This window comes from Odocoileus virginianus, chromosome 9 (assembly GCF_023699985.2).
Source record: "Odocoileus virginianus isolate 20LAN1187 ecotype Illinois chromosome 9, Ovbor_1.2, whole genome shotgun sequence".
Classification (NCBI taxonomy): domain Eukaryota; kingdom Metazoa; phylum Chordata; class Mammalia; order Artiodactyla; family Cervidae; genus Odocoileus; species Odocoileus virginianus.
The window spans coordinates 3,205,442-3,226,502 of NC_069682.1; the positions used below are offsets into that span (position 1 = coordinate 3,205,442).

Here is a 21,061-nt window from a genome sequence, read left to right on the forward strand (position 1 = left end):
CAGGGTCACTTGCAGAAGCGGACAAGCCTGGCGTGGTGGCCATGAGGCACTGGAACCAACTTCAGCGAAAGGACTGTCATGGCCAGTGCGGGAAACGCAGACGCTCAGGGCTCAGGGCTCACCTGCCCACCGAGTGAAATTCAAAGTCGGTCTTTTGAGCCCAGAGTCACCTCTGGGGCTTTATCTTTCCGATGAGAGATTAAACACTCACTTAAAATTTAAATGGACTTTTTAAAAGTCACTACTTTGATCCTTTCACAGTCTACAAGGTTTTAGAGTTGTAAAACCATTAAGATCTCTATCCTAAAGATAATCTAAGGCCTGTATTCAGGGGCTGAGTTAACTAGCAATCTGTCCTGGCCACTTAATATTCCAAGGGAAAATTCTAGGGGAAGGGATGGTAAAAGACTCCATGGAGAGGTTCAGGGTAGGGGGTGGGTGGGTACAGAAGGGTCTGACAGGCCCGGGGGCCTGCTCTGTGCTTCCAGACTCACAGGTTGAGCCCCTGGTTTGATACTTACGGACAGTGTCATTGCTGGAATCCCACGCCTCCACAAGCAAAGTGTAGGACCTCTGAAACACAGATAAACAACAGCTCAGTACTCAGAAACTGGGGTCAGCTCGCAAAGGTCAGGCTTTCACGGCCTGCCTGCATGCTCTGCACCGAGATGGGACCTGTCTTTGCTGTGAAGCGAGGCCCTGGGTGCTCAGACCCAGACCAGCTCCCCACCACCCCCAGAGCCCACCCCAAGTTGACAGAAGAGATAGCGCTCCCTGTCGTCCACAAGCAGGTAGCCCCAAGTTCCGAGCAGGAAATGCCACCTCCCTATTTGTGCACACTCAACGTGTGGTTTCCCCAAACTTTCCAGCCTCTTAGCATGATGCCCGAGAAAGCTGCACAAAGAACTGATTCTCAGCTAACCTACCCAGGTATCTGGGCTGGGGAGTGGGGGTGCTCATCCAATGAGGAGGGCTGCGGACTGCTGTTTCACTCCGGGCCTTGCTGGGGAGGTCCCCAGGGGGCCCCCTTTCCTTTTCAGAACCCCTTTGAAAGCCCTGTCTGTGTGAGACCATCTCGGCTCCCACAAGTATCAGGTGACTCTAGGAAGCAGGAGGGGTGGGTAGGTGCAAAGAGACTCTGAACACAAAGGCAGTAACCTAACTTAGGGGTGCACAGTGCCGGGGGCGGGGGGCTGGTAGACGATAGGAAAGGAAGTATAAAAGGAAGAAAGAGCTGCACTCTATGGGTTATATTTATTGATAAACTTATCTGTCAATAAGATCTAACATTCCAGGAATAATCAGAGTCCACTAACCAAACAAATTCCCTGGACACTGGCGGGACGCCAGCAATCCTACTGAGGGCACCTTTTATCTTCCAGCTTATCTCAGAATTCCACCTCTCCCCCCAAAACCCAAGCCATCAGCAAATTCCCGCTTTTACTCAAATCTTCATTTGTAACTTAGGATGAGGTCAGTCTCACAAAACACCAGGCTTTCAAGAAAGCTTCTGCTGTCTTCGTGATGGGAAATGTATCCAGGAGGGGGTGGGATGGAGAGGAAGGGCACGTGAATGTTTCTATGCATCCCTGCCTTTCTCTGTCCAACACCAGGACGCTGGGAAGAGCAGTGTGTATGGATCAAACAACACAACTACAAGGTGAAGGCAAAAACAGAAGGGGGGAGGAAGAAAAAAAAAAGCTTCATTCATAACTCAAGGCAAGCTTACTGCTCACACAGTAACCCAGCAGGTCTTTGAATATAAAAATATCTTGTGATAGACCCTGCCTTGGAATTCAGCCGAAATATGTTTCATACTCAAAGCAGAGTAGGATTCCATTTCGTTCACTGATAACTGTGGGAAAATGCTCTGAAAAGCAAGTAGAACCAGGCAAGCCGGGGCATATACCCAGCCCTCTCCTGCGACCGGCCAGAGGTCCAAATTCACTGCTGTCATTGTTGATATTTTATTAGTGAAAGTTACACCTTATTTACTGCCTCTGCATTTCCTACGATTTCCTACAAATTACAGGACCCCTCCCTGAGAACAGCAAGAAGTGAAGTTTCTCTGCAGACGTGAGATGAAAGCCAGGTCCATATGAGGCCACATGCGGGTCTGATGTTGGATAACGAGCCCCTCCCTTACCGGTCACGACGAGACCCACCTTCTCCACTTGCACATATTGCTGCAATTTATCCTCTGATTAAACGCACCAGCACTAAACATGTAATGCCTGCGAGCCCCGCGAAAGGAAGGGCCTCTGGGGTCAGCTGGCCTGACAGCAGGGACTGCTTAATGCTCACGGGAGGGGGCGGCATGGTTCTCACACTAGGTCCTGGGAGGCCAGGCTGCCTTCAGACTCATCCTCCCAGAACTGGGAGACCTCAGAAGCCGCTGGCCAACACGCCCCGCCTCGAGGGGAAGGAGGGCAGCATCTGGGTCTTCCCACGAACCGCCTTCTAGGAGACAGAGGTGGGCTGGGGGCTGCACCATTGGCGGTTTTGGACCGTCTCACTCCCAGGCTTCAGAGGAGGGACCACAGTTCTAGGACTCAGCTCCTGGGGCAGGAGGACTCCTCCCCACTCAACCTTCAGAGCAAAGACTCTTCTCCGAGGCTCCTATTAGGAGGCACTCTCACCTCCCACTCCGTCCCCACACTATAGATCAACAATCAAGATAATTTGGCAGTGATTATTAGTTGCTAGGGAACTTTAACTTTTCCCAGGCCCACGCCTGACCTCTGTGCATCCCAGAAGGTACACATCCAGGATGCAGACCACGCATGCACACCTTAGGCCATCAAGGCCAGCTACCAGGTCCCAAATCGGCATTCTGCTACAATCACATCACACGCACATGACCACTGCCAACCTAACCCCAACGGGGGCTGAGTCCCAGGGCCCTCCTCACGGTGTGGCATGGGCGGCAGGTGAGATGACTGGCAGGTGTTCCAACTTACTAACAAGTTCATACAAACATCCCCACCCCCCAAGGAAACACAAAAGAAACAGCAGACACCTGGGTTTTTCTTGGTTTCAGTTTGTGAGAAGAGGATTCTTATATAAAGCTATCTGGCATTCATCTATTTTTCCTTTTTTCCCAGAAAAACAGCCAGGGGGCAAAGCAGGAGGGGTGGGCAGGATCAGACCTTCTGTTTGGGCTCAGAGTGAGTGCCTCTGCCCCTCCCCAGCTCCAGGGACCCTGGCAACCTGGGAGCTGGGTCTCCATTCCGCGCAGCAGAAGGAGCAATGGTCCACTTTCAGAAGGCCCTTTGGAGAGGATGCCCTGGGATTCTACCTCGAGGAGGGTCCTGGCCTCAAAGCGCCCCCATCCCCCCTGTGGGGGTTACCTTGGCACCGGGCAGAGTGGTAAGCACTGAATTGCCACATTAAGAAGGGGGGATGTGAGAAACAAAGGTGGTTGTGCTGACAGCTGGGAGCTTCCTTTTCCTGGCAACAGTGGCAGCCACACCAAGCCCTGAGAAGTGGCTGTCTCCCCTCCTGCCAAGCTGAGGGATGCAGACAGCCCACCCTGCAAAGAGCACGCGTGCAGCATCCAGAGGCCCCGGCGGGCGGCAGGGAGCGCGCCCTGGGAGCGCCCAGCGTGCGCGAGGACCATTGTACACAGTCATCGCCCCGGTCAGGCTGGGGCCTGGGTTCTGCTGACTCGACGGCCGCATCCTGTGGCTGGCCCTGTCTCTGCACTATTTGTGAGGCGGCGGCATTATTCCCTGTAATCCTCGTTTCAGTCAATCCAGCCACACTATTGTCCTGCCTGCGTCTGGGTGGCCAGAGTAGAATATATTCCAGGCACAAACATATTACATAAAGGCTCCAGAAATGCCATGTGTGGGCACACACGTGCTCACCCTGATGACTGACGTGTGTGGCGGGGTTCAGGCAAAATGAGGTGCGGAGCGGGGACAGCCACCCCATGGCGGCCCAGCTGAAACCTCAGTCATGGAAAGCAATTTAGTCTGCAGGGCTTGACATTTCAATAGAGTCTGATCTGGTTACAAAGGGTGATTTTCTCATGAAACCCCACCGCAAAGACTCACCAAGTGGGGCCCCAAAGCTCGGATCCAGATTGGAGACTCTCAATGAGATGCCCCCACCCCCTTTCCCATCATTACCCCTACCTGTTTGAAAAGCATCCCACTGATAATTAAATGCACCAGTTACAAAAGGGTGGCGAGGTTAATAGATAGAATACCGAGAAGCCAGCCAAGCACAACCGTCCGGTTCACACAGAGCAAGCCTGAACAAGATGCCTTTCTACTCATTTACCAAAGTGCGCAGAAACTGGGCTGAGCTGGCGGAGGACCCTGGATGTCTGACTACTTATGTGCCACGTTAGCCACTGGGACCCGCGCTGCGGAACTGCCTCCCTGCACACACACTGCACCGGAGACAAATGCCGTTGGTGCCATAAAATCAAGGACCACAGGGGAGGGGTCAGAGACCAGTATGGGAGTCACAACACAGGCACTCACCCCCCACCCACTCCCCACCCACCCCCCCACCCCCGGAGCCGAGATAGAAGCAGAACATTTCCCAACCCAGAAGCCTCCTCCTCCTCTAGAACACCCAACAATCATCACTTTCCATGTGTACTAACACAAACATCTTCCTAAAGTTGAAAACTAGGTTAGCTGTGTTTGGGTCTAACTTTTTTTTTTAATGTATTTAAATACTGGTGCAGCTTGGAACCTCACCTTGGCAGAGAGGGTACAAACATGTCTCTAGAAGTTTACTAAGGGGAATTCTCAGGAATATTTGCCTTTACGGATTACCATGCTAATTGTATGCACGTCCAGAGATTATGCATTCTTACACGGTAACTAATCTTGAACACTTGGCACTAGAACCAGGTTCTGGCCCTCCTACAATGGGCCAGCGGCTGCTCCAAATCCAGCCCAGGCCTCTGCATTCCTGTTTTCAGATCAGGATGTGAAGACTCTTTGTTGCCTTGGCTTCATTTTTTAATGAATAACATTTTTCCTCCATGCTAAACTTTTCACGTGCCTTCCATCCAAAAGGTCCGTTACAACCGTTTGCTGTACAGATTTTAGGCAGCGTTCAGATGGCTGGTTTTCAAGGAGGCTGCGTGCTTTGTAAGGGGCTGCTGCCCCTCCTCCTCACCCATCCAACTTCCCTAAGTGCCTGCAAGCCAAAAGCTCTACCAGTCTTGAGAAATGTTTGAAGTCCCTGTAAAATGATGGGTGTGGATTGGTGGGTTGCAAACTCATTTAAGTACTGGAGATTTGAATAAGTTGCTAAGAAACAAGAAAACAAGGAGAAGAACACACCGAGGCTACACCTGGAAGAGGAAAAAACTACGAGAAACCTGGTACCTTGCACAGGAGGTCCACATGGGGAGCGGCCATTCTGCAGACCCACAGCACCAAGTGAGCACAGCTCAATTTTCTCCCCAGCCAGGTTTTGCAATGCAGACATATCATTTCATCGCTTTAGTATGAGGGAGGTGTTTTAGGGCAAAGGGTGTTTTCCCCACACACAGAAAGTCCCTTGCTATCAGCATGTACGCACGTGAGCTGTTTGTGTGCACGCACGCTGATCACGTGGGTGGCACATTCTGACTGCAGAAAGGGGCCAGTTCCAATGAGAACCCCATCCCTCCACTGGCTACCCATGTGTGGAGGCCCAGGAACCTGGAAAGTGAGAGTTGCTCAGTCGTGTCTGACTCTCTATAACCCCATGAACGATACAGTTCATGGAATTCCCCAGGCCAGAATACTGGAGTGGGTAGCCTTTCCCTTCACCAGGGCATCTTCCAAACCCAGGGATCGAACCCAGGTCTCCCGAATTGCAGGTGGATTCTTTACCAGGGAATTCTTTACAAGGGAAGCCCCAGGAACCTGGAAGGACAGCATAAAGGCAAAGGCATGTCAGTGGCAGTCTGTAACTAACCTTGCAGCATCTGACTTACTCAGTGTCAATGGCATTTAAATAAGAGGTGGAGGGGTGAGGTGCCTGAACTGCTTCTGACAAAGTTTCTCCAGATTCACTTCACTCTAGGGCCAGCAAAGCATCAGTAGAGCGAACTAGGGTTCCTAAAAAGCTTTTCAGGCTGGATAATGGTAATTACACTAATGTATTTTTAATGAGCAGGCACTCCTGGGATTTAGTACTAATTTTGGAAAGTGCAACTTACCCATTTAGGTGATTTCTAAATGGTTATTCCCCAATCTTTTCCCGTTGAGCCCAATTACCTTTGATAATGTATGGTCTTATCACTGGGTCCCCTGATTGGAGGATCATAAATCAGCCTCATTGCTTCAAGTCAAGCCCCTTCCAGCAGCACTGCTAGGGTAATTAGAAGCCACAGAAGAACAGCACTGCCAGGCTGGGGCAGTGGACCCCAAGTGGGACACAGTCAGATACTGTCCAGAGGGCAGACCCACACCACAGAGCTGCTGGCAAGGACACGAGCCTTGGATTATACTTCACATCTGACCAAATCATTGCCTCCTCTCCCATTCTAGAACATGAGCAGTTGTTGGATTTGGGTTATAATTCCAAACAAAAGGCGTGAATTACACCACCTTCTAAAGTGATCTCTGCACTCTGAACCACCTCTCTACCACTTTCAGCAAACCTGGGAGGACCCACGCGGATGGCAACTGTGGCTGCCTAAGGGTTAGAAGCTTAGGGGCCTGGAAGTTCAAGGTGTGTGATTGTTTTAACAAACCATATCCTCCTTGAATTCTGTACCCAATTCAGTTATTACCTATTCAAGATAGCAGCTTTAAATAGACACACTCATTAATATTTAATTAGCAAGCTGAAATGAAGCTGTGCAACCTACTTCCATACTTATGCAGCTACCTAAGTGCTTTCACTTCAGTTAACACTCGCGCTGCAATCATTCTTGCACATTACAGACGTTAGGGTTTCTCCAGCTACACTGGAGCAAACAACACGGCACACCCCAAGTCCACACTCCCGTGGGAAGTCAGGCTTACATGGCACAGCAGCCCTTCTGGGGGTGATGGGGTGGGGACGTGTTTATGAGGGACACAGGCATTTGGCCCAGCTTCAAAAGAACCGCATTCTCAGTGCAGCCCCAGCTGTCTTCCCCATTCGAGAAAAGCCAAGAGTCTATTTCATGGTTGGTGACCCGTGGGGCCTGAAAACCGCAGAAGAGCACCAGCGAATCCATCCTCTCCCTGCCCTCCTACACCGCTTCCGCCCATTCCCATCTAGGGCTCTCCGCCAAATGTCAAAAGGAGACAGACACACCTTCTGGGTCAGCCTCCCCAGCCAGCCTGGGGAGCGAGACTCCCCCGGCTCATCGCGGCTGGTGCTCTGACCCTGCTCCCCACGAGGAGCCTCAGCCAGCCCTGCAGCTTTCCCACATCACTAACAGGATTCCTTTTATGGTCTTGTGAAAAGCGAGGGGCTCCACACGGGTCCTGCTGGCGGTGGGGCCACCTGCGGGCCCCTTCCCCCTAACTCCAAACACACGGTCAAGGGCGAGGGCCGTCAGCCCTCACAGTAAACTTGGGTCCAGCCAGATTAAAACGTGGCCAACCTCTTTAGCTTAGAGTTCTCCCTAATAGGGGATTAGCAAACAAGATAAACGCTCTTTGTAAAAATGAAATCCCGCAACAGGCCCAGTCCTCCGTTCTCAGAGAATCCCACAAACCACGGGGTTTTATAAGCCCCATTTAATGGCACGTTTCTGATAACTGTCTTATCTCAGCCAGGCAGAGGGCACTCTGTAGTGCCAGCTCCAGTCAGCGCGGGCCTGAGAGCCGCCGGGGCTTCCCACACACTCCGAGGCCAGCTCCCTCCCCCCTGCCGCAGTCGGGATCCCAGCCCCAGCCCGCGGTAGGAGGCGGCAGAGCGCGCCCCGTCCGAGCACGTGGCGGAGAGGACCCCGCGGGGCACCGAGCGCCCCCTCTCACCGCCCGCCCGGCGCAGGGCCGGCGAGCCCCGGTCTTGGCACCGAGTCACGCCTCCCTGGCGGCGGGAGTGGGCCAGAGGGCACCCACACGTCCCCCTCCCCTTTCTGCTGCGGCCGCGCTCATCTCCTTCCACCCAGCTCGGGATGTTGCCGGGGCCTGGAGCGGCTCTGGAGCCGGGGGCTCCTGCCTCCGGCGAGCCGCCCGTTCCCAGCTTCTGCGTGCCCCCCAGAAGCTCACGGGGGCCGCGCGCCTACCGGACGAGGGCGCACCCCCGCCCTTCCCGGGGAAGTTTGCAAACACAGCTGTTCCAGAGCCCGGGAACCGCTGGAAGTGAGGCCACCAGAGCTACGCCGCGCGGGGGCGAGGGCAGGAAGGGAACGGCAGGGGGCGGAGGCTCCCGGGCCCGCGGCGCGGGCCAGAGCCGGGCCAGCCCGCGGCGCCGGCCCCCCCAACCCCCGGCCCTAACCGGGTCCGGAGCGCGCCCCCGCACGCACCGAAATCTCCCGGGGAGCAGCGGGAAGCGGTCCCCCCACACCCTCCAGGAAGGACACGCCCGCCCTCCGGGCTGCTCACGGGAAACGGGAGGGTGCCAATTGGACGGCGTTCGGAGGCCAGAATTGTGCCTAGCCGCCTTCCACAGCGCATCAGGTTTAATTGGTTGAGCAAAGATCATCCATAATGACCTCCTGGCTCGGGCGGTTACTCTGGGGCCTCCAAGTTGCAAGTTTCAACCGGCCCTCCCGGGAGCCTTGCCCCACAATACTCTCTCGAGCCCCACTTTCCTTTTTTTTTTTTTTTTTTTTGCGCGAAGCAAAAAGCATCCGGGCTGGGGCCTGCCAAGATCTAGCACAGAGCCTCAGCTCCCTGACGACCCCCGCACCCCCGCATCGACGTCCCCGGCCTGCGCCGAGTTTCCAGCCAAGGCCCTTTAAATCCCTCTCCTCCCGCAAGAGAAAGCAGAGCTCGGCCCGCGGGTCCGACCCCCGGCCCGGCCACCACTCACCGGCCAGGCGAAACTGAAAGGCAGCACGATGCGGTTGCGTTCGTTGCCGCGACTGGCCTTGAGGTCGAAGGTGTTGCCCCCGATGACAGGCGTGGACCCCGAGCCGAAGCTGCACGGCCCCCCGGCCGTGACGCGCGACTGGTACTCCTTGAGGCACACTTTGAAGTACGTGTTACACTCGTCGCGGGAGCACTTGCGGTCCCCCGGGTTCCGGGAGCCGCCGCAGCAGTTCCCGTTCTGAAGCTCCCCGTTCACGTTCTCCATGGACAGGATCTCCAGCTCGAACTGCCCCGAGGCCCCGCACACCTGCCGGCGAGGGAGGGAGAGAGGTCAGCGCAGGGGAAAGTTGTTTTCTTCGAGGGTGGAAGCGGCGACTCCCTCCCCGCCCTCCCCGACGAGCCCTTGGCGCCAAGTGAAACTCATTTTGCAAAACTGGGTGCAAGGACTCAAAGCGATTCCCGGGCTTAAGAGCCTCGAGTGTGGGAACAATCCGACACGACGGTCCCCTGGGAACAGGAGCGGCGCGAACGCGCGTTCTGCCTAGCCTGGAGGGTACATTTGGGAGCCCGGGAGTCCCCCTGGCCCAGGTGCAGCCTATCGGGCGCAGGGGCCCAGGCGGGAGCCGGCGCCCCAGGGCTCCGAAGCCCGCTCCAGACGCTCAACCGCTGGCGTCCAGGAGCGCCGCGAGGGGAAGGGAGAGGGCAGGGAGGGCCGGGAGGGAGGCCCCGCGGGCTCCTACCTTGGCTCGCAGGGCGCAGAGCAGGGCAAGCAGGAGGCTCAGGGGGCGCCCGGGCCGGCCGCGCGTCCGTGGGGACCGCATCGCTGCGCCGCGCGCCGCGGGCACTCGGGACGCCGCCGCCGCTGCTGCTCGCGCTGGTGCTGCCGCCGGTGCTGCCGTCGCCGCTGCCCCTGCGGCCGCCGCGTCCCGGCTCTAATATACTCCGCCGATTGGAGCATGCACGACTGGAAAACAACACCACTTTTCAAAAGCCCTTTCAAGAGCGGCCCGTTCCAGAAGGCAAAGAGCCCGGCCTCCTTTTATTATTCTGATGGCTTCTTTGAGGCGCTCCCCCTCCTCTTCCACCTCCTGGCTTTCTTTCCTTCTCTCGAGCTCCCCTTCTTTTATTATTATGATTATGCGCAGCCTTTTATTCCCTTTCAGATCAGCTGCTTGAAGAGGAGGGAGGGAGGGGAGGAAGAAAAAAAAAAAAAGCCGGAGCCCAGCTCGCGGGCCAGCCGCAGGTAGCACAATGACGCGTGCCCGCCCGCCCGGCTCTCGGAGAGGGACTCAGGGAGCCGGTCTGGGAGCCGCGGCCGGGGCTGGCCACCTCTACCCAGCGCGCGGGGCCGGCGCATGCGTCCGTTCATATTCATGAGGGGCGTGCCCGCCCGCGCCACGCCCCCGGCGCTGGGGGTGGGGGGGGGGCGGGGAAGGGCCCGGGGGCTCCGCGGCGCGCGAGGCGATGCGGGTGCTTAGGGGCCGGTACAGACCCCCACCTGCGGGCGTTCGGGCCCGGCGGGAGCGGGCGGAGCGCAGGGGGACGTAAAGGCTCCGTTCCTCGGGGCGCGCGGGCTCCGCGCAGACCGCCCCCTCGGGCGCTCGGGGCAGTGAGCCTCGGGCTGCCCGTCGGGGTGTAGGCGCCGCGGCGCTGCGGAGCGGTCTGAGCGGGGCGGCTTCCGCCTTCCGAGCCGCCTGCGTCAGCTGCGGCTTCGCCCCGGGCGCCGGGCCCGCTCCCCGAGAGCGAGCAATCGCGTCGCCCGGAGCGCGCGGCTGGCGGCGGCGGCGGGGCTGGCGCGCGGGCCGCCGGCTGCTCGCCCCGCGGAGGCGACCTGGGCCGGCGCTGCTGGGAACTTGGGAAAACTTTCCCGGAGCCGGGTTGGCCGCAGAGGCGAGGGGAAGCCTCGGCCGCGCCCCGCCGCCGCCCAAATCTGAGTCTGCGGAGCTCGGGAGGGCCCCCAGCTTCCTTCTCCAACCGCGCCGGGGCGGAGGCGGAGAAGCCGGCGGGATGGGGGGGCGAGGGCCCCGCGCAGCCTCGGCGCGGGGCCGGGGGAGAGGCCGGAGCCCTGGGACTCGTGTCCTCCCGCCCCGCAGCCCGGGACGCAGTGCCGGGATTGCACCTGTAGGCGGCCTCGGAGCCGCTCTGGGTGGCCGGAGCCCAGCCTGGGAGAGACTGTCTCCCTGCTGTCGCCCGCCAGCACAACTGGGCTTCTCTGGGGTAGCAGTGGAAACCAGTGCCATTTTCTACCTTGAGGCGAGTCTCGCAATTAAGAGCGACACTCTAGGTCACAACCAAGGTCAAAGGAAACCTGCCTAACGCCTCTACCAATCCTTTTCTGGCGGGGACCTGCTGTTGTGTTGGAGGGGGTCTCTTTAGGAAAAAGATCGATTTCCCCTGAAAGATGCACCAAGTTTTGACCCCTATATGGGGTCCGTCCTACGGGAAAGCGTGACTATTTAGGGGCCGAATCGTGGCTCAGACCCTCAGAAGCTGTTGACCACGATGGGCTGCAGGGGTCAAGGGAAAATATTTTCCAAGCTCCTTTGTTAAAAGAGAATAAAAGGGTGGCTAATTGTGGTTATTTGTGGGTGGGTCGATACGGACAGTATTTTCAATGCTTGATCTCATCAGGCTAGAGAATAAAACAAGGCGGCTAACTGACCTCTTTACACTGGTTCAGAATCACCAAGGATGGTTTAGAAACATTGGCATTTTAACAGCCTAAGAGAGACAGCTTTTTAATGGTAATATGTCCCATCTTGATGGTCATTGCTGAGAGACCTAGTCCATATTTTGGAAACGACATTTCCGAGAGCAGAATCATAAGCAGTAGCAACCGGGGTGTTTTGCTTTAATAAACCCCAGTCCCAGCTCCCCCCAATTATCCTAAATACAAGACATCCAGCTTTCATACATAATCACATCTAAACTTTTCTCACCAACATTTCCATAGAAACCAATCTCTCCCACCTCCTATCTGCCCCGCTTCTCACCTCTGCCTCCAAATTTTCCCTAATTGGGGTGCTAAGTAGTGGTTTAAAAGCAAAACGCTGGTGTTGGGGGGAAAAAAATTCACAAAAGCTAGTAAGGTCTTAAAATGCTCACTCCTTGGCGTTCCCCATGTCTGAATCTGTTTTGTTTCTGTGCCCCTGTGGCCTGTTCCCCACACCCCTCAGGAAGGAGTCAAGCTGTTAGCTGAAGAGTTTAGATCCAGACACGGGACTGGATGGCTGCCTGAGATGCCAGATGCCTTCAGGTGGGAATATGATGTGCATGTAAGCTGAGGTCAGCTCCAGGCCACAGGTGAGTTTAGCCCCTTGAATAATAAGAACATTGGTTTCTGAGGGATGGAAACTGTTGGATTAACCCTACCCAAAATGAGTGACTGAACTGAAATGTCAAATCACGAATAAACATGAAATTCTCAGGGGAAGAGTATGGTGCCCCTCAGCCTTCCTGAGCTTGGGAACCCACTCTTAGAGAAGACAGCTGTGGGCTAGCGGGGATTCTTTGGAGAATTTTCAGCTGAGCCTCTTGCAGCTAGTTGGTACTCCCCCAAAAAGCCAGTCACGTTTTCCACAACCGACATCAAGGAGACGTTCTGCCCTCTACTTCCTCCCAGCTGGTTCTCAGCCTCCCTCCCTGGAGAATGGGGAACTACTTCAGAAAAAACTCAAATATGCAAACTCCCCCTTGGCCAGAAGTCCTCAACCTTTTTGACAGCAGGGACTGGTTTTGTAGAAGACAATGTTTCCAGGGACCAGAGATGGGGAGGGATGGTTTCTGGATGATTTGAGCACATTACATTGGTTGTGCGTTTTACTTCATTACATCAGCTCCACTTCAGATCACCAGGCATTAGATCCCAGGGGTTGGAGATCCCTGCCCTTGGCCACTTTGCATCCTGCCTTTGGGTGTAGCCTATAGTAAGTGACCATTACAGAAAAATGTTCCTGTGAACACTGCTGTGTTTAGCCATCACACCTGTAAGAAGGCGAGAGGCTGGTGGCTAGTTCCTGTCTAGCTAGTCTTGTGTGCAAATCATAACTGTCTTTAAGTATCTTTCTATTTTAATTTTAAAAAGATGATGCATTGTTTTTCTTTTTCTGCAAAACTTCCCTACCTTTGCTGAATCATCGACAAAAAAGTAGTGCTGAAGCCCCCCCAACACACACACAACAAAGGCTTACGTAAAGATATTCAAGCTATAATAACTGTATTTAAATACATTTAGTTGGCTTAAGTCCCTGGTTAATTGACACTGTGATGAAAATCAGCAAGTCAATATTTATTGAGAACTTCATGACGTGCAACAACATGGGTGATCTCAGAAATATGAAGCTGAGTGAAAGAAGCCAGACACAAAAGACTACATCCTGTCTGAATCCATTTCTATGACGTTCTAGAACAGACAAGACTAATCTATGGTTAAAAAAAAAATAGAGTAGGGAGATAGGAAGGTGGAGAGGAGCTGGGAATGGCCTGAGGCCTCTTTTGAGGGTGGAGGAGAGAGATAAGGATCTGTCTCTGGATAAGGCTTTGGATTACACAAGTGTATGCACTTGTCAGGATTCTATTAAATAGTACACTTAAGATTGGTGCATTTCATTGCATGTTCAAAAAAAATTAGTAATACTCAAATTGAGTTAGTTACATGAGTGCTGAAGTATTCAGAGGAAAAGGAATACTATTTGCAACTTGAAAATGCATAAAAAATTAGAGGAACTGATGGATGAAGAAGACTGGATCACTTGATATATGCAGGAGCAAAATGTTCAAGTGTTAGTGATAGGACTTAGGTGGTGGGTACACTGGTATTCATGTAAAATTCTTTCGAACTTTTCTGTGTTGAAATTTTTCACTATAAAATGTTGAGGAAAATAATTATTGATGTGTCAGGTATTGTTTAGGTGCTAGTAATACAGTGGATAACACAGAAATAATGGACTGAATAAACTAGAGGGCATGCTTGTAAGGGATGATGATAGTTTTTTCCTTTTGTAGTTCAAATGTTGTTGCTTATCAACCAGCTGATGATAGTTTAGATTGTGGTAGTGAACACACAGGGCTTCCCAGGTGGCTATGGTAAAGAATCCGCCTGCCAATGCAAGAAACGTGGCTTCTATCCCTGGGTTGGGAAGGTCTCCTGGAGAAGGATATGGCAACCCACTCCAGTATTCTTGCCTGGAGAATCCCATGGACAGAGGCGCCTGCAGGCTACACCATCGGACACGACTGAGCACACAGACAGTGAACACAAGGAAGGCAGCTTCGTTCCCCCACACTTTTTCTCCCTAATCCTTTCTTTCCAATAAGTAAGAGTGAGAGTGAAGTCGCTCGGTCATGTCCAACTCGTTGCGATCACATGTACTGTAGCCTACCAGGCTTCTCTGACCATGGGATTTTCCAGGCAAGAGTACCAGAGTGGGTTGCCATTTCCTTCTCCAGGGGATCTTCCCAACCCAGGGATTAAACCCAGGTCTCCCACATTGCAGGCAGATGCTTTACCCCCTGAGCCACCAGGGAAGCCCAATAAGTAAGAGAGGTCCAAATACAGAGAAAGGACATGTGAAATATCTTTCAGTATCTTCCTTTTTCTTTGAGGATGAAGTTTATGCAAGTTCACAAGCCCCCTTCCATGGAAAAGTAGTTGTGATATGTCTCTGTCCCTTCTCAGCAGGAGCGAAGGACACATACGTGTCCTCCAGGCTCTCTACCATGTGAGCGTCTCAGAAAATGCAAGCCTTTGTAACCTCTGTGTAGCCAGCTCCCCAGAGAAGCACATCATCTGATTACACAGCCACCTCCATGGAGTATTCTTCTTCTTCCACATCACAAGGAGTCCTGGACCAGAAATAAAAAAAAAAAAGAACCACCTGTGGGCAATGAATTAGACATTAACAAATCAGGATAAAGTTATACCTCCCACCACCATCATAACCAGACCGCAATTTATACAGCCAAGCACGAACTGAGTAGATCTAACCATTTTTTCCCCCAAAGCTTCACTTTACATACACAAGAGATCTGAATTCATTTTCTTTGGAAACTAGAACGATGCATTTCTTGAATTGTCAACAGTAATTTTGTATGAGCTTTGCTTTAAACATTGTTTTGGTTTTGCCTTGAGCTCGGGTATTTATAATTTTGCCTGTCTTGTCCCAACCCTGTTTCACATTCATTATCTGGAAATCTATCAGGCCAAATAGTTACATGTCCATGTCTGCTTTAAGGAGCCAGTCACAGAAAGTAGAAAAACCCCAAGATACAAAACCCAGGAACCCTGGGACTAATTTCCTCATTTCACTCCTTGAATTAAAACCAAAAGTTTTTTAAATGACCTTTCATAAGTTTATATCTGCCTGCCTGCAATGCAGGAGAGCCAGGTTCGATCCCTGGGTCAGGAAGATCCCCTAGAGAAGGAAATGGCAACCCACTCCAGTACTCTTGCCTGGAGAATCCCATGGACAGAGGAGCCTGGCAGGCTACAGTCCATGCAGTCGCAAGAGTTGGACACGACTTGGTGACTAAACCACTATGGTTTCATCATTTAATGGGGCAGGGAGAGTGCTTATAGAATGTCCTGTTTTTTTATTTTTATTTTTTATAGTGGAGAATCTTTGAAAATCTTGGGTATAAACTGCTGTTAAATTGGCATTCTCAAACAACTGTAAATGATTCACCCACCTTCCTTTTTCTGGTGATAACATAGTGAGTTTTCTATTCTGTGAATGACACCTGAATGACTTGACCTGCAGATGTTCTGTGATAATATTTTTGAAACTAAATTAGCCATTTGTACAGTTGACTGATCTGAATGAAACTACCAATTTTCTATAATTTGAAAGTGTGACTGAACTCTTATAAATCTTTTCATCTCCTAAAAGGCTCTGAAAATTACACTTCCAAAAGCAGTTGAAGTGAGTGAAAGTCACTCAGTCGTGTCCGACTCTTTGTGACCCCATTGACGATACAGTCCATGGAATTCTCCAGGCTGGAATACTGGAGTGGGTAGCCTTTCCCTTCCTCAGGGGATCTTCCCAACCCAGGGACTGAACTGAAGTCTCCCTCATTGTAGGCGGATTCTCTACCAGCTGAGCCACAAGGGAAGCCCTAAAGCAGGCAGCATTTGGAAAATGTTAACACCGCAATACAATTCACTTTTCAGCACTTCTTCATCTTGTTTGCGCTCAAATTTCTAAACCTGTGCAAACCCAAATCTGCCTCCAGAACTCAAAAAAAAAAAAAGAAAATCAAAGTGGTTGTTGGAACTAGAGAAAAGGAGAGCTAAATATATCCAGTTATCTGAGAAAATTTGAAAACATGCATAAATGTGAGAGTCAAAGAAAGGTGATCACACCTGCCAACGGCACGAACGCCACAGGGCTTCAAATCCCAGTGTTTCATGTTTGGGTTAATGGTTCTCAATAAATAACAAGACTGTGTCTGTGTTTGACACTTTTGTTCTCAAGCCAGTGATTTCTTTACTGATGGCTTTCTCTCAGAAGTTATTAAGGACATAAACTGTGGATGGTTGCAATGCTTAAGGTTATTTTTTCATTTAGAAGGTAAATAGTTGTTTTTATTATTGTTTTGATGCCAAGAGCACCCAAGGATGGCTAAAGAAACATTTGCTTGAGCGCAGAAATATTGGCACAAGGAGTACCTATAAATTTCAGATCTGTAGTTACAGGTCATAACAGGTTACTGATACACAGATTTTCACAGACATCATTCAGAAATGATTTAGGGACATATCAGAGATTCTTTTTTGGAAATTAAGGCATAGAAAACTTTGATTATAAAGAAAGTTTCAATTCTAAAAGAGGATTTCAGTGAAGTGCTAATTTTTTTTAAAGGCAGGTAAAAACTAGAGAAGCCAATTACATTATTTTAGGATAGTTTGGCAATAATTCATGTGAGGAGGAGGTGGGGGTTTTAGTAGACCACACCTGTGACATGCCTTAATTGTGTAATCAGGCTACTAAGAATGGGGGAAGGGCCACAGTATGAGGTTGCATTACTAGAAACACAGGGGGTTAGCAGTCATGGAAAAATAGTTCCAGCATACTCCACACTAGCCTTAACACAACTGAAGGGTTCTCACCAACTCTCAGCATTATTTTTTAACAACTGTGGTAAAATACACATAAAATAAAATTTGCCAACTTAACCATTTTTAAGTGTACAGTTCAAAAGTGTTCATTTAATCCACATTGTTGTGAAAACAATCTTCAGGACATTTTCATCTTCTCAAGCTGAAACTCTGTATTCATTAGACAATTCCCCATCTCTCCCCTCCCTCGACCTCTCTCAGTCACCATTCTACTTTTGGTCCACACATGTGACTATTCTAGGTACCTCACCTAAGTGGGGTCATACAACATTTGTCTCTTTGTGGCTGTCATTTCATTTAGCTAATGTCCCCAAAGTTTATCCATGTTGTTGCATGTCAGAATTTCCTTCCTTGTAAGCCTGAATAATAACCCATTTGTATGCATATGCTACATTTTGTTTATCCATTCTTCCGTTGATGGACACTGGGCTGTTGTGAATAATGCTGCTATGAACATGGGTCTACAAATATCTCTTCAGGATCCTGCTTTCAGTTCTGTTGGGTATAGGCTGGGCACCGTTTTAAGAGGCATATCGACCGATTGGGTCATGCTCAGAAGGCAGTGAAAGGTCAAAAACTGGAGACCTTTAAGGAAAGCATTTGAAGGACTTGGGAGGGTCTCATTGGGAGAAGAGGGAAAAGGACCCGTAGCAGCTGTCTGCAATATTGGAAAGGCTGCCTTAAGTCGGGGGAGGAGACTTGGGATGCTGTAAGTGGCAGACTCAGCTTAACAGGTGGAGGTTATAAGGAAGTTGATTTTGACTCAGCAGAAAGACAAACTGTTTCCATAAAAGCTATTCCTCAGTGTAACAGGCTGCCTTGGAGGTGAGTACCTACTCTTGAAGGTAACCAAACAGGCTGCTGGGACCACTTGTCAGCAGCAGGAGAGACAGAGGTTCCTCATCCTGGGTGGGATGTTGAACTAGGTGGTTTCCTAGGAACCTCATCTCTATGAGGCAATGGCTAAGTAAATGGGCAGGGTGGGAATTCAGGTCTCTACTCACAAAGAGAATTTAGGAGCCAGTTTTAGACAAGTAAGATGTTGATCCCACTGATTGGGGATCAGCACAGCCTGGTGTGCATGGGTGAGAATGACATGGACTTATCTGCTTTCCTAAACTGACTTGTTGAAACTCAGTCACACTCATCTTTACCTAATGGCTGCAGCAAATAACTATAAATGTTGCAGAGTTGGTCATCTTAGCCCTGGTCTGTTACCTTCATCTCTCCCTTGCTCCTCTGAATACCGTCTTGAGGCCAGCAGCATTGGCTCCGCCTGGAAGCTGGAGAGAAAGTCAGACTCTCTGGCCCTCACCCCAGATCATCCGAATCAGAATCTGCAATTTCACAAGATCCCCAGGTGATTCATACGCACGCTAAGGTCTCAGCCACACTGAATGCAGAGACAGTCTATGCATTAGTTAAGCAGAAGTTATCAGAGGTTCTTCCCACTGGCTGTGGCCATATTGTGTCACTGGGTTGGTTACTCAAATCTACATTTTGGGGTAGATCTCATCAATCATGAGCTCCGTGTCATAATGGGAATTTCTTACACTGATTTTTTCCAACTATACATTTATACACCAGCCTAGTCTTTAAAAAAAGATTTCAAGTGACTTTCAGGTAAAATATATGAACAAATAAATATCAGGACCAGGGAAAATGGAGCTTGAAGGAAGATCTTAACCAGGGAGGAAAAATAATAAAGGAAGACAGGTCAGGCACAACTACCTGAGTGGAGAATTGGATGATGAGCTTGCCTGCGGCCAAAGTGATCAAGAAAAACAAACAGCTGCAAGATTATCTGCAGAGTGTCAACAGGCTGGTCCCTCAGATGCAGCAAAGCTTTCCCTGGTATTTTGTGATGCAAGACACCCACATTTATGAAGGTGCGTGATTATGGAAATACAGGGGGGCTTGGGTCTTATACTCATGGCACTCTGAAAATACAACTGTTTCTCAGAATAAAACACTTGGAAGTTGAGGCCTGACACAAAGCACTGCTCTGAGAAGGGGTGCGGGGGCGGGCAGGAGAGAGCCATCCCTTGGCCCCAGGGTACATCTTTCTGAGAGTTATGCTAATCCAAAGATGATGCCCAACTGTCTAGCGTGGCGGCTTTTTTGTTTCTTGTTTTTTACATACTGCTCAGTGACTATTACTGAATCACTGAATAAATTCTCATGTGTGGGAAATTATTACAGATTAAAATCCTAGCAATTTAATTATTCTTGTTCAAAAAATGTTTCACAAATTGCCCTGCCCAAAGATTGACCCAGTGTAAGTTCTAACAATACAGTCTGAGATCTCTGATCTTCTAGTTTACATGGTTGTAATTACCTTGGTCAGTAACAGTGAATTTCTTTCCTTCTTTTTTTTTTCAATTGAGTTCTCTTGTGTAAACTTATTGATTTTGATGAACTCAGTAAACTTTTTCTGGGGAGTAAAACTAATGAGATATAAGTACCTTAATTGTGAGAGAGGGTACTTATAAAAAGCTTTTTTAGATAAGTACTGAAATAAGCCATTTAACTTTCTCAAAAACGTGAGTTTTATGAGGAAAAAAATGGTATTTTGGCTAATCTTCAATCAAAAGATACTAGACTTCATTTTTTTTTTAATCTTGATTTTTTCCAGACCTCCACTCCACAGATAATAGTAATAAGGTTATAAGCTTAGAGTTTAAATTTACTTCTCAGGCTTTCTTCATCTAGCCTTTCCTGCTTTCAAAATTGCATTAATACTTCACCTGGCACAAACCCAACATTATATATTATGTCCAGTTCTGTTTTATTTTAATCCTCTTCATATTAACTCACAGTTAAAGCAGGTCTCTTGTGGTAGCAACATGAGAATAAACTGGACATCAAAATTGCATGAATAACACCTAGCATAAGGTGGTCTTATAAACAGTACAGTATATTCTTAAGCAAACATTTGATATATATTCATTAAAATACTCTATGTAGACCCGTTTAGTAAAGGCATTGCATTGGAAAAGTACTCAATTAGCTCTAAGATAATTTTTTTTCATTACAAATTAATCTATGACTGGTGAGTTGCAGAAATTCGCCCCAACATTTTGCCACCACCCCCTGCCCCAGCCCCACGTCTGTACGGGCCTCATGACTTGCTGCGGCCACGAATCAAAGCAGAGGGATGGTGCACCAGCTCAGCGCGCAGGCCCAGAGAACTTGCTTCCCTTTCACTTCAAGACTCTGCGGTGGGGACTTCCCTGGTGGTCCAGTGGCTGCAACTCTGTACTCCGAATGCAGGGGGCCCGGGTTTGAACCCTGGTCATGGAACTAGATCTCACATGCCACAACGAAGGATCCTGCATGCCGCAACAAAGATCAAAGCCCCCACGTGCCACAACGAAGATGAGGTGCAGCCAAATAGATAAATATTTTTTTAAAACACAAAAACTCAGCTGCAGTCATGGAGCAAGCTGGGCTGACTGGAAGGAGGGTGAGAGATTATGGGCAGGAGGACTGAGTGATCCCAGACCAGATTTCTCTGGTCAGTCTCATCTGAGCCACCAGTTGACTCCAGACAAACCAGGAAGCCCAGCCGACATCAGGAAGCCCGGCCTCCCAAGTGACTCACAGACTTGTGAGAAATAACAACTGCTCCATTTTAGGCCAATAGGTCTGGAGCTGGTTTGTTATACAGCACTATTGTAGCGGTAGATAACAGTATGGTCTCCATGGGTGAAATTTTTGAAAACTTTTCATTCAGTTTATTTCAATGAAACTCCCCCAAGCAGCCCACTCACTTCTTACGTCCACCATACCCATCCTCTTGCAACTGTTCTCTGTGTCTAACAGCTTTTTAAAGTTTCCCCACATAAGAGAGGTAACATGGTATGTCTTTGACTTATTTTACTTAATACCCTCGACGTCCGCCCATATTGCTGCACATGGCAAGATTTGTTCTTTTTATGGCTGAATAATATTCCAGTATACATATATATCACAATTTCTTTAGTTTTTCATCTACCCATAACATGTAGGT

The 21,061-nt window shown here is 50.2% G+C and overlaps 1 protein-coding gene and 1 long non-coding RNA gene across 4 annotated transcripts in view; one reads left to right on the forward strand and one right to left on the reverse strand.

Annotated features, from left to right (window-relative positions):
* The window catches only part of JAG1 (jagged canonical Notch ligand 1), a 33,823-nt gene extending 23,568 nt beyond the window's left edge, over positions 1 to 10,255 (reverse strand). The window contains exons 1-3 of the mRNA XM_070471890.1: positions 9,674 to 10,255; positions 8,935 to 9,240; positions 522 to 573 (exon numbers count right to left, since the gene is read on the reverse strand). Coding sequence (XP_070327991.1) covers positions 522 to 573; positions 8,935 to 9,240; positions 9,674 to 9,754 — 439 coding nt within the window. The 5' untranslated portion in view covers positions 9,755 to 10,255. The remainder of the gene's footprint in view (positions 1 to 521; positions 574 to 8,934; positions 9,241 to 9,673) is intronic.
* Positions 9,176 to 16,378, forward strand: LOC139036541 (uncharacterized). Of its 3 annotated transcripts, none has more exons than XR_011489313.1 (3): positions 9,176 to 9,263; positions 12,110 to 12,236; positions 14,611 to 16,378. It is a non-coding gene; the product is annotated as an uncharacterized lncRNA (long non-coding RNA). The 3 variants fall into 3 exon arrangements; XR_011489312.1 differs by lacking the exon at positions 9,176 to 9,263 and adding an exon at positions 10,362 to 10,417; XR_011489311.1 differs by lacking the exon at positions 9,176 to 9,263 and having other exon boundaries at positions 10,556 to 12,236.
* The last annotated feature ends 4,683 nt before the right edge of the window (positions 16,379 to 21,061 follow it).